Source organism: Carlito syrichta, unplaced genomic scaffold, assembly GCF_000164805.1.
Source record: "Carlito syrichta isolate Samal-C Ts95f unplaced genomic scaffold, Tarsius_syrichta-2.0.1 Scaffold309824, whole genome shotgun sequence".
Taxonomy (NCBI): Eukaryota; Metazoa; Chordata; class Mammalia; order Primates; family Tarsiidae; genus Carlito; species Carlito syrichta.
Window position 1 is genome coordinate 675,433 of NW_007253920.1, and position 13,234 is coordinate 688,666.

A 13,234-nucleotide genomic window follows, 5' to 3' on the forward strand; every position below is an offset into this window, starting at 1 on the left:
AATGGTGGTTACCAGGGGCTGGGAGGCGGCAAGAAAGTTGTTATTTAATGTGTATAGAGTTTCAGTTCTGCAAGACAGAAATGATCTGGAGATCTGTTGCACAACAATGTGAATATACTTAATTAAACTGTATATTGTTAAATGGTTAAGAAGGTAAACTTTATGTTATATTTTTACCACAATAAAAAAGTAATTATAAAAATAAAACCTGACTGGGTGTGGTGGCTCAAGCCTATAATCCCAGCACTTTGGGAAGCCGAGGCAAGAGGACTGCCTAAGTCCAGGAGTTCGAAACCAGCGTGGGCATCTTGGTGAGACCTCATCTCCACAATAATTTAAAAAATTAGTCAGGCATGGTAGCATGTGCCTGTAGTTCTAGCTACTGGAAGATGAGGCGGAAGGATTGCCTAAGCCCAGCAGGTTAAGGCTACGGTGGCCGTGAGCGTGCCACTGCATTCCAACCTGGGCAACAAAAAATTAAAATAAAATAAACCTCAAAGGTGTTTTTTGCAGAAGTAGAAAAATCCATCCTAAAATATGGAATCTCAAGAAACACTCAAACAGCCAAAACAATCTTGAAAAAGAATAGTTTGAGGTCTCACGCTTCCTGGTCTGAAAACTACAAAGCTACAATAATCACAACAGTGTGGTACTGACATAAAAACAAACATATATTCCAATACAATAGAGTGTCCCAAAATAAATCCTCATATATACTATCAAATAATTTTCAACAAGAAAGCCAACACTATTGAATGGGAAAAGAATAATTTTGTTAACAAATAATCTTGGGAAACCTGGATATCCACAAGGAAAAGAATAAAGTTGGATCATTACCTTATACTATACACAAAAATTAACTCAAAATAGATCAAAGACCTAAATATTAGAACCAAAATTTTTATAAAACTCTTAAAAGAAAACATAGTGGAAAAGCTTCTTAACAATGAATTTAGCAATGATTTCTTTGATGTGACACCAAAACCACAGACAACAAAAGAAAAATAAATTAATTAAACTTCATAAAAATTAAAAACTTGCAAATCAAAGGACATTTATCAATAGCGTGAAAGGCAACTCATGGAATGGAAGAAAATATTTACAAGTCATTTGATAAGGAATTAATATCCCCCAGAAATATAAAAATAATTCCAACAATTAAAAAAAAAACCCCAGGCAAAAAATGGGAAAAGACCTGAACACAGATTTCTCTAAAAAAGATACATATGGCCAAAATCATATGAAAAGATGCTCAATATCACTAATTATCAGGGAAATGCAAGTCAAAACCACAATAAGATACCTTCACATCCATCAAGACAGCTACTATCACACACACAAAAATCCTGAATTGTACCCCACATCTTTGAAATAAATAAAAGAAAAACAGATAAACAAAAATAAAATAAAATTTAAAAATATTGATGAGGATGTAAAGAAATGAAGCCTTTGTGTATTGCTGGTAGGAATGTAAAATGTTGCAGCTGCTTGTTTTCTAACAGTATGATGGTTTCTCAAAATATGAGAATTACTATATTATTCAGCAAATCCACTTCTGAGTATATACTCAAAAGAACTAAAAGCAGGGCAATCCCCTCATAGGTCCCTTCCCACTGTGGGAGCTTTTCCGTTCTCTCAATAAATCCTGCTTTCTAAAAAAAAAAAGAAAAGAAAAGAACTAGAAGCAGAGTCTCAAACACCCATCTTCATAGCAGCATATCATTCACAATAGCCAAATGGTAGCAACCCAAGTGTCCACTGACAAATAAATAGATAAACAAAATGGGCATAAACATATAATGGAATGATAGCCATAAAAAGGAAGGAAATTCTGACATATATCCTATAATGTGGATAAACCTTGAAAACATTATGTTAAGTGAAATAAGTCACTCAAAAAAGGATAAATATTGTATGATTCCATTTATTTACATGAGGTACCTAGAGTAGTCAAATTCATAGAGATGGAAAGTAAAATGATGGTTGCTAGGGGCTGGAGGAAAGACATGAATGGGCAGTTATTGTTTAATGAAAATAGAGTTTCAGTTTGGGAAGACAAAAAAAGTTTCAGAGACAGATGACAGTGATGGTTGCACAACAATGTGAATGTACTTACTGCCACTGAACTGTACACTTAAAATTGATTAAAATGGTAAATTTTGTGTTATATATATTTTACTAGAATTGTTTAAAAGTTGTATGAGAGCTTTCTTATATTTACGCATTCTCAAAGAAGATTTATTTTAGCCCCTCTTCTCTCCCTTGTGCCAAGGTCAATCAAAATACGCATTCCATCTCCACAGTCACATTTATTTCTCATTTATCCTAATACTGGGGGGAGTAGCACTTTGGGGATCTCAGCTTTACGCAGAGATTTCTTAATGGATTTTTCACTTTGGACAAATATTTGGATAAACAAACGTTATCTTTTGTGCTCAGTCATGCGTAGCAGAAGCAAATGATCAAGGATGGTCAGAAACTCAAGTGAAATCTGACTTAGTGTCTATTTACCTCTCAGGATTCCAACTTTCAATCATTTTAGGATCTGAGATTCTCTTACTTTTGTGCCAATTCAGTAATTCCTTTCAAAAGATATTTTATATTTTTCAAATTGTAGTTTAGTTTTTTTCAGTTGGGAGATGGCATTTAGCATATTACACATTTTCTACATACTAGCTAAGTGATTTGCGGGTTAGTCAATTTCCCTGCCTATCTTAGTTTCTAGCTGCAAAATAGGGTCCCAATGTCTACTTCATAGGATTATTGAGACTAGCATATAATTGACACTTGGCAATTATTAAATCATATAATAATCACTCTTTTCTGATATGGGGGGAATTTCCTTATCATCTATATTATTTTTACCATTGAACTGACATTTCTGGTAGAGAATTTAAGCATCTTTCTTGGTTGTTAATACTGATTGGTAATTGAGTGGTAAATAGCTTGCCTTATTTGGCTCAGCATATTTTATATCACCAGTCCCTAATCTTTTTGGCATGAGGGACCAATTTCGTGGAAGACAATTTTTCCACCAACTAGGGGGGAGGGTGATTGGTTTTGAGATGATTCAAGTGCATTACATTTACTGTGCACTTTATTTCTATTATTACTGCACTGTAATATATAATGAAATATATATGAGATATCATGTAAATACATATTTATATGTAATATATACAGAAATATTCACATATAATTATATATTATAAATTACTATACAATAATTATGCCACCAAATGCAGCTGTATAATTGAAGGACATCACTTGCTACACTCACTGAGAGAATTTTGATATGAGTATGCAAGCAATTGACTTATTATGGTCTCTGTGCAGTCAAACCTCACTGCTAGTGTTAAGCTCTATTTGCAGCTACTCCCCAGCACTAGCATCACTGCCTTAGCTCCTCCTCAGATCATCAGGCATTCGATTCTCATAAGCATACAACCTAGTTCCCTCACATGCACAGCTCACAATAGGTCTCATGCTCCATGAAAATCTAATGCCATCACTGATCTGACAGAAACAAAGCTCAGGCACTAATGCAAGTGATGGGGAGTGGTTATAAATACAGATGAAGCTTCCCTCGATTGTCACTGCCCACCACCTGCTGTGCAGCCTGGCTCCTAACAGGCTATGGATCGCTACCCATTCATGGTCTGGGGTCTGGACATCAAAATTTATGCAATTCAACTAAAGCAATTCTTAGAGAGAAATGTATAGCTTTAAAAGTATGTATTGAAAAAGTATGTATTCAAAACTCATGGCTTTGCCCCATTTACAAAGTTAGAAAAAGAAGAAAAACTCAAAGGAAGAAAAAAAAAAAAGAGAAAGCAATAAAAGTAAGAGCTGAAATAAATTAGTAGAAAATAAGCACCAATCCTAAGAGATAGTTTTCTGTAGAGTAATAAACTTCTGGAATGGTTGATTAAGAAACAAAGAAAAAGATACAAATGATATGAGGAATGAAAAAGAGTGAGACTCCAACTCAAAAAAAAAAAAAAAGAAAAGAAATAGCTTAAGGTCAGGTACAATGGCTCACCTGTGTAATCCCAGCACTTGAGTGGCTGAGGCAGAAGGATCACTTGAGGCCAAGAGTTCAAAAAAATAAATATCTTAAATGAAAAAAATCTTAAGACAATATAGGAATATATTATACAACTGTCAACAGGGAATGGCTTTGTAAACAAGACATAAAGAGTCTTATTATTAGAGGTAAGGATTGGTAAACATGACATCATTAAAATGAAGAAATTCTATTTTCAGAAAACACAATAAGCAGGGCACAGTGGCTCAGGCCTGCAATCCCAGTACTCTGAGAGGTCAAAGTGGAAGAATTACTTGAGCCCAGGAGATCAAGACCAGCCTGGGTAATACAGCAAGATCTCATCTCTGAAAAAAAAAAAAAACAGCCAGGTACGGTGGCAGCTGCCTATAGTCCCAACTACTAAGTAGGCTGAGGAGACAAGACTGCCTGAGCCCAGGAGGTTGAGGCTGTAGTGAGCTGTGATTGTGCCACTGCACTACAGCCTGGGTGACAGAATGAGTTTCCAACTCAAAAAAAAAAAGTAATTATAAAAAATTCTAATTAAAATCACAAAAATATGAAGGGACCAAAAAAACTACCTACTGGGTACAGTAGTGTACACAGGTCAGGGTGGTAGGTACTCTTAAAGCCCAGACCAAAAATTATTTGTATCCCTCAAGGCTACTGAAATTGTTTTTTGTTGTTGTTGTTTTGTTTTGTTTTTATGAGTTGGAGTCTCACGCTGTCACCCAGACTGGAGTGCAGTGGTCACTCCTGGTCACTGCAGCCCGACCTGCTGGGCTCCAGCGATCCTTCTGCCTCAGCCTTCCGAGTAGCTGGAACTACAGGTACGTGCTACCATGCCCGGCTAATTTTTGATTTATTGTAGAGATGAGGTCTTGCCAACTTGCCCAGGCGGGTCTCAAACCCGTGGGCTCAGGCAGTTCACTCACCTTAGCCTCCCAAAGCCCAGTATTACAGGCTGAACCACCGAGCCAGGCTGAAATTTTTTTTAAAAGAAAAAAACGTGTCATTTTTTAGACATACACACACACACACACACACACACACACACACACACACATCCATTTCACATCCACTAGACTAGCAAAAATTAAAATTAGTAAATAGGAAGCCTTGGTTGGTGAGAATATGGATCCAAGGGCATTCCCTTCACTGCTAGTAAAAATAAAAATGGTATATCTATTTTAAAGAACAATTCAACTTTAGAGTGAATTTTAGTTTTCTACTGCTACTTATATAGATTGAATCATGGCCCCCCCATAAAAGATATGTTGAGTCCTAACTCTCAAGATCTCAGAATGTAACCCTATTTGGAAATAAGGTGTTTCTAGGGCTAATTAGGTTAAAATGAGGTCATTTGTAAACAGGAAAAAAAAAATGTCCTTGGAATAGGGTGGACCCTAATCCAGCATGACTGAGGTCCCCATAAAAATGAAAAATTTGGACACAAAGACAGGCACAGAGGGAAGACAATGTGAACACACAGGGAGAACATCATGTGAAGATGAAGGCAGAGTTCAGGGTGATAGATCTACAAGCCAAAGACTATCGGCAAAACACCAGAAGCTAGGAGAAAGACATGGAACAAATTATCCTCACAGTCCTCAGAAGAAACCAACCTTGGGGACATCTTGATCTTGAACTTCCAACCTCCAGAACTATGAGACAATTTCTGTTGTTTAAGTCACCCAGTTTGTGGTACTTTTGTTATGGCAACCCTTGCAAACTAATAAATTCCTATAACAAATTACCACAAACTAAGAGGCGTAATACAACACAAATTTATATCTTATAGTTCTGTAGTTCAAAAGTCTGACACATGTCTCACTAAGCTAATTCAAACCATTGGCAGGGCTTCATCACTTTCTGCGAGTTCTAGGGAAAAATTCATTTCCTTGCCTTTTCACCTTCTTGAGGCTGCCTACTTTCCTTAGCTCATGGTCCCCTTCTTCCATCACCAAAGTCAGCAGAACCAGGCTGAGTAAATCCCTCTCACACTACATTATTCCAAGTCTGCTTCCACTGTCACATTTCCTTCTCTGATCTCTTCTGCCTCTGTCTTCCACTTTTTAAGAGCCCTTGTGATTATACTGCATCTACTCAAATAATCCTGAATAATTGCCTCATTCCAAAATCCTTAACTTAATCCCACCTCCAAAGTCCGTCTTGCCATGTAAGGTAACATATTAAAAAATTCCAGGAACTCAAATGTGAACATCTCTGGGGTGCCATTATTTTAATTACCATAAATAGTAAAGTTGAATATGAACATACCTTGCAACTCAGCAATTCTACTTCTACACACAGGTAACAATAGACATTTACAAGAATGTTCATAGCAGCAATGTATATAATAGCAAAAAAATGAAAATCACTCAAATGTCCTGAATAGTGGAACGGATAAATAAATTTTACTATGTTCTTACAATGAAATACTATACAGCATTGAAAAAATAAACTACAACTGTCTGTATCAACAATGATAAACCTCAGAAAATGACAAAAAAAGTTACAGATGAATGCATACAGTATGATTCTATTTATCTAAAGTCCAAAAGCAAGTAACACTAACAGCATATAATTTAGGTATACATTAATAGTGGGTTATGATTATAAAGATAAGCAAGAGAACAAATAGAAAACAATTTCAAAATAAAGGTGTTACCTCTGGGGCAGAGCAAAGGAGATACAAGAGAGGTTGAGAGGGGAGAGAGCTCCAAAGAAAACAAGTAGTGTGTAACTTTTTTCTTTTTTTTCCTTAAACCATATAAATATATATGTGTATATATATACGATCTTTTACATATTTCTCATTGAAAATTTAAATTCTAACTAACCAAATTTAAAATATGCTGAATGCAAGTTGTATGAAATGTAAGGAAGAAATAGCCAAACAATGTACTATAGCTGATGAAGAAGGGGAAATCTATAGATACCTCCTAGGTAAATCAATGAGAGAACACTGTAGGTTGTAAAAGAAAACAATGGAAGATGCATTCTATTGTCCCAAGTTCTAAGAACAGGCTTCTAACAACCACCTAAATAAGCACAGATCAGCCTGTAAGTAACAAGGTGAACACCAACTCATAAATTGTCAGGAACTACCCAAAGACAGAAAATAGTTCTAAAGTTTTGTTCGGCTAACACCAATTGTTCTGTTTGCTTTGTTTAAAGAGAATGCCTTTGGGCAAAGCAGGCAATAGTCAGTGCACTTCCATTCTTCCTACTCTGCTTTTTACCCTCCTCCCCTTCCTCAACATACAAATACGTTACACTGTACATGAGTTTGAGGCCAGCTGCATCCTTACAAGTTCGTCCGAAATGACTAAAACAGAAATTTATCATCAAGGTCATAATTATGAACCATATGATTTCAAGGGTCCCTCTTAACTTATTGTCTCTCTCATCTCTCCCACTACTATCCCCCACCTCCTTTAGCCAAGGACATTGCCTTTTATCACGTAATTGGAGATCCAGACAAAGTTAAGTACAGCCTTGAAAACTGCAATGGCAGGTATATATGCTCTTTATGGAAAGTATAGGTAGGTGGACTAGGAGCCAAGACCTATGTTCTAGTCCCTGTTTTCCCAGTATCTCACAGCATAACCCTGGGCCAATATTTTTATCTCTCTGGGGTTCAATTTATTTCCTTTTTATATAAGAGCGGATTTCAATTAGATGAACTCTAAATCTCTCCTATATCTTCTATATCTGTACAAACATTTATACTGAAAAAAGTTTTTCCAGTAAGTATAAATTCTTCCTATTTTGGATGGTAATTGAAAGGGAAAGGGGAAAATGAGAGAAAGGTCTTCTAATGAGGAGGTTACAGTCTGAGGACAATGAAAATAAACTTTATGAAGATATACAGGCAGTCAACAGACACATTAAAAAGTGCTCAGCCTCACTAATCAGAGAAATGCAAATAAAACCACACTGGGGTACCACCTAACTCCAGTAAGAATGGCCATGATTAATAAAACAAACAATAACAGATGCTGGCAAGGATGCGGAGAAAAAGGAATGCTTTTACACTGCTAGTGGGAATGTAAGCTAGTGCAACCTCTCTGGAAGACAGTGTGACGATTTTTGAAAGAACTAGAAACTGACCTTCCATGTGACCCAGCAATTCACCATTGGGAATATACCTGGAGGAACTCAAATCATTCTACAAAAAAGATACCTGCACATGAATGCTTGTTGCAGCTCTATTTGCAATAACAAAAACATGGAATCAACCATGCTGCCCACAGAAGCTGGACTGGATAAAAAAAAATGTGGTACAAATACACAATGGAATATTATGCATCCATAAAGGACAAACATATAAACTTCGCAGCAACTTGGATGGACTTAGAGTCTATCATACTCAGTGATCTATCACAGAAACAAAGAACAGAGTACCATATGTTCTCATTCATAAGTGGACCTTGAATAATTATCATAGTACTATAAGAAAGGGATTGGCTGTAGTGGGAAACTGCCAGGGGAGGAGGAGTGGGATTGGCAATTGACGGAAATTGCTCCTATCAACAAGGTACCTGCATAATCAACATTTGTATAACTAACCCTGAATTGTATCCCACATCTTTAAAATAAAATTTTTTAAAGAAAATAAACTTTATGGTTTTATTTATGATTACCTTCCACTCAGTATATGAAAACATAAATTATGAATGTTACTCATGCAATGTAATGAAAATATTCTATCATATATCAACACTATTTCATATAACTTGTCAACGTTTATTTTAAAATATGGCCCCCTCTGCTATAATGGAGCTTTGTTCTCAGCCTACATTGTGTAGCAGTGTACTGCCCAAAGACTTAATCTTATTCGTTCCTTAAAGGAGATTTCAACAAGTCGGAATGGTAAAAGAAAAAGAAAACAAAATCTACAAGAAGCAGTCCTCAAATAGCTAGAACCAAGAATACATGTGGAAAGGGACTGTTCCCTAAATTCTAGAATGCTTTCTAAAAGACAAAAAACATAACACAAACAAAAAAAGTCTAAGAGCAGGTTATGAAGGACATTGCAAGCAAGGGTCAAGGACATGAACTTTATCCTGTGGACAATTAATGGTTTAAAACAGAGTGAGTGATCCCATCAAATCCGTGTTTTTGAAAGATAGCTCTGATGGCAAAGTACACAGTATATGTACAAAATATAAAATTATTATTCAGGCTGATATTTTACCACAAAATATTAACACAAAATTAGAATAAAACACTCACTCACTGAAGCCATAAAACAAATTTCACAAATATTACAGCATTCTTAAAGAAATTCACTAAGCCCTGCAAATTCCTTAGACGGGTAAATAATCACTTATACTTTAAAGTCTCTCTTTTTTTAACTCCTCGCACTACATATGTATGACTTTTTCAAATAAAATTAACACTTTAAATAATATTTATGAGCATTAAGGCCACAGAATTTTTAAATATTTACCTAACCATTTAGAAAGCACTTAGCATTATAGGTATAGAAAAATATTTCACACACCAACTTATGCCTTTCAAAACCTCATATTTACCTAATCACACAGAAAGTGATTTCATTGAAGAGCTGAAAACTACATTATAGAATATATAATTAAAATGGCATAGAAATTTAGTTTGTTCAATTCTGGTCAAAGCTTCTATGTAGACAACTGATTTTTTTTTTTAAACTTCCCATTAGCTTCAGCTGACTCTTGGCAGCTAGACTACAAACTCAGTGCTTCTTTCCGTTAGCAGAACACAGTCTGCAGTAACTAGATTTAAATTTTAATTCTCTAAATACTTTGTTTAAAAAAAAGTCTTAGTTAAGAACTGATGCATATATAGCATTTAAGTCAAATATTATAAATCTAATTATTAAATTAATTATATGAATGTGTACCATTATTTTTCAGCACAGTGCCTAACATAATATCCCAAAAGTTAAAAATTCCTTTAAATCTATTTTTACACAATTAAAAACATTTATACTGAGAGATGCGTTTTCAGAAGTGGCTTTCTAAGATGTTAATGAAAATGTTTAAATTCTTGGAGGGGATGGGAAAAAATGTTTAAATTCTTAAGGGAACAGAAGTGTAATAATTTTGTTACCATGGCAAAAATTAAAATTAGAATTTTAAAGAAAATTCTATTCAAAGAAATATAGAATATTTGCTCACTTATTCCAATTACTACACCTTAGAAAATATAGGGTAGCAATATCAACATTCACTATTTAAGCAAAGCTTCAAGAATTACTAATTTGTAATATTTTATTTATAACTGTATTTATATCTTACCAAAAGTATAAACTAACTACTAACAGAAATTAATTTCGAATTGGACAGTAGTATAGAACTCATCTACTGGATACTGAGCTCAGAAAGGTTTACAGACTTTTCCAAGATTAAACAGTTGAACCAAGACTCCTCAATCCGCTGCCTATAAATCCACGACATCTTCCTTTATGTCAGGTTCTACCTAAAATCTTTTCATCTTGCTTCAGTTTCTGAAACAAGAAAGCGTTTTTACAACTGTCATATACAACACTTTGAAAATCAGAAAATCTCTTGATCTTTTATTTCCAAAAAAATAGTGGTTTCTTCTTAATACCTTTAACGTAACATACATGCAAACAAAAACCACGGATCCTCCATTAAACTTTGGGAACAAGCATAAATAAAAATTCTTGTTATTACAATCTCTGCTATGTTAAAAATATTCTTTTCTAGTAATGTCAAAATAATTACTTTGTGACACTGAACATTAACTAGCCATGTACAAGCCCTGAACTATTTGCATATATTTTCCCAAAAAATATTCCTATTCAAAGTAGAATGTGAATAAGATTTTTCTGCACTAAGAAAATATGCCTTTTTTAGAAGCACAAATTGTATTTTCTTCTTTTACAAATAATAAAGATACCTGGTATAACCCTGCACCTAAAGGTTGAAAAAGGTTGCTGTGATGGAAAGAGCACACTAGGATTAAGAACACTAGAATTTTCCACTTACAAAAGGACAGACATAATTGACTACACCAACAAATTACAATTAAAATATGTTAAACTCAAGCCGGGTTCGGTGGCTCAGCCTGTAATCCCGCGCCTTTGGGAGGCTGAGGTGAGTGGATTGCCTGAGCCCGCGGGTTTGAGACCCGCCTGGGCAGCGAGACTCATCTCTACAATAAATCAAAAAAATCAGCCGGGCGTGGTAGCGCATGCCTGTAATTCCGGCTACTTGGAAGGCTGAGGCGGAAGGATCGCCGGAGCCCAGCAGGTCGAGGCTGCGGTGGCCGGGAGCGGCCACTGCACTCCAGTCTGGGCGACAGACTGAGACTCCAACTCAAAAAAACCAAAAAAAAAACAACAACAAAAATGCAATCTGTTCACTTGTAGTCAAAAGTCAAATGTAATTCCATTCTATGAAAATAGTTGATAGTATTTTACTCTATAATGAATCCTCTCCACAATTTTTCTTCTGATACACATTTTACTAAGCATTATCTGTTATCAGTGGTAGTAAAACTGAGAAAACAAAAGGTGTAACAAAAATTTTCAAGTGTTTGGCCAAATAACTACAGACCACAAAAGTGGCTTCTAAAGCCATTTCAAAAAGCAAAGTGTTGTGTCACTGGAACACTACAGATCAGTGTTTAACATGTCATGAAATCAATGTAGTAGTAGCTTGTAGATTACATTGAAGACAAGAGACAAGAAGTGAAGGAAGAGAAAAGAAGGCATCAAATGTATTAAGGACAAAAACACGGTCCTTATCCTTTTACTTGTGCAGAACCACACACAGCACTGAGAACTAAAAAATCTAATCAAATTCCAGCCTGTCACTTACTAGACTTGTGAAGTTGGGTCATCTCTATAAGCCTAGATTTGCTGATCTCTAAAGTCACCAACTAAACAGGGTTCTCATGAGGATTTGAGACAATATATGCAAGATGTTCTGCACTTAGTAAATGCTAAATATATAATAGCTATACTTATTGAGTTTTCTTGGGAATGTAGAACAGGTAGATTTTCCAACACTATATAAAGATGTAAATTCATTCCCTGATGATGACTGCAATTCCTTTAAAAAACAAAAATATGTAAACCTACAGGGGAAAAAATGGAAATGTTTTTGGTATCTTTCTAGGCATTACTAAGTTTAAAGATCAAATTGTTAAAACATTCTCCTAATTATACCACAAACACAACCATGACTTAGACTGTAAAAACTTGTTATTAGCCCATATCGCTGTCTTTTCACCTAAATTATTGTCTCATTTCCAAAGCTCATCACTGTTCTTTGATGATCTCTCAGAGGCCTCCTCTCAATTGTTATCCTAATAACAAAACCCCACTGGTTAAAATTCGCATACCCCCTCATTATAAACGCTGCACGTTATCTTTGAACAGACATCACTATACAGCTAACAGATAAATGGCACTAAAAAGATACACATCAGGGCGAGCAGTCATTCTGTTAAACCAAAAGTGAATCACCTCATTCTTCTAAGAACTCATCGACTGCATAAACAAAGTCTTCAAAAAGGGCCATGTGAGCGGGCGACTTCATTTCTATCAAGGATAAAAAAGTACTTGCTTCTGCTTTTTTTTAAAGGCTTTCTGTATTTTAAGAATCCTTTTCCGAACAAAACATTCTTTCCGGTCCTTTTTTTTCCCCCCCTCCATCCCCCCGACTCCGAAAGTCAACAGGCTTTCAAACCGGCTAACTCGGCTCAGGAACCGAGAGGCGCTCGACCCGCACCCGCTTGCTTCCCAGACCCTGCTTTCGGGTTCACGTACCTGTTCTCTCGAAATGCAAGGCAACGAAGGTCTCCTGAACATTTTGCCACTGCCATGGGAACTGGCTGCGGTCTCCCCCAGCGACACGCAGCTGGACCGCCTCCGGGGTCTGATCACAGGCACTTTGTCTTCGGCGGCACCGGACAGCCGAGGATGGTGGGGCGCTTCCCTGATTTGAAAGAAGTGATCCAAGCCCAGGGCCAGCAGGCACCCGGCGCCCCCCGCCAGGCAGGAGAGCAGCGGCCTGAGGGCCGGAGGCAGCGCGCCGAGGCTGGAGAAGGAGACCCACCAGACGCAGCCGGCGAAGAGCAGCACCAGGAGGCTGTGCCGGAGCCTCCCCGGGTGCGCGAGCGTCAGCAAGCCCACGCAGCTCAGCACCAAGAACAACCTGCCCGCCACCG

At 36.5% G+C, this 13,234-nt stretch overlaps 1 protein-coding gene across 1 annotated transcript in view; it reads right to left on the minus strand.

The window, feature by feature from the left end:
• Positions 1-13,228, minus strand: part of PDE3B (phosphodiesterase 3B) — a 197,240-nt gene extending 184,012 nt beyond the window's left edge. The window contains exon 1 of the mRNA XM_021717516.1: positions 12,834-13,228. Within this exon, the coding sequence (XP_021573191.1) occupies positions 12,834-12,875 (42 nt within the window). The 5' untranslated portion in view covers positions 12,876-13,228. The remainder of the gene's footprint in view (positions 1-12,833) is intronic.
• Between the last annotated feature and the right edge of the window lie 6 nt (positions 13,229-13,234).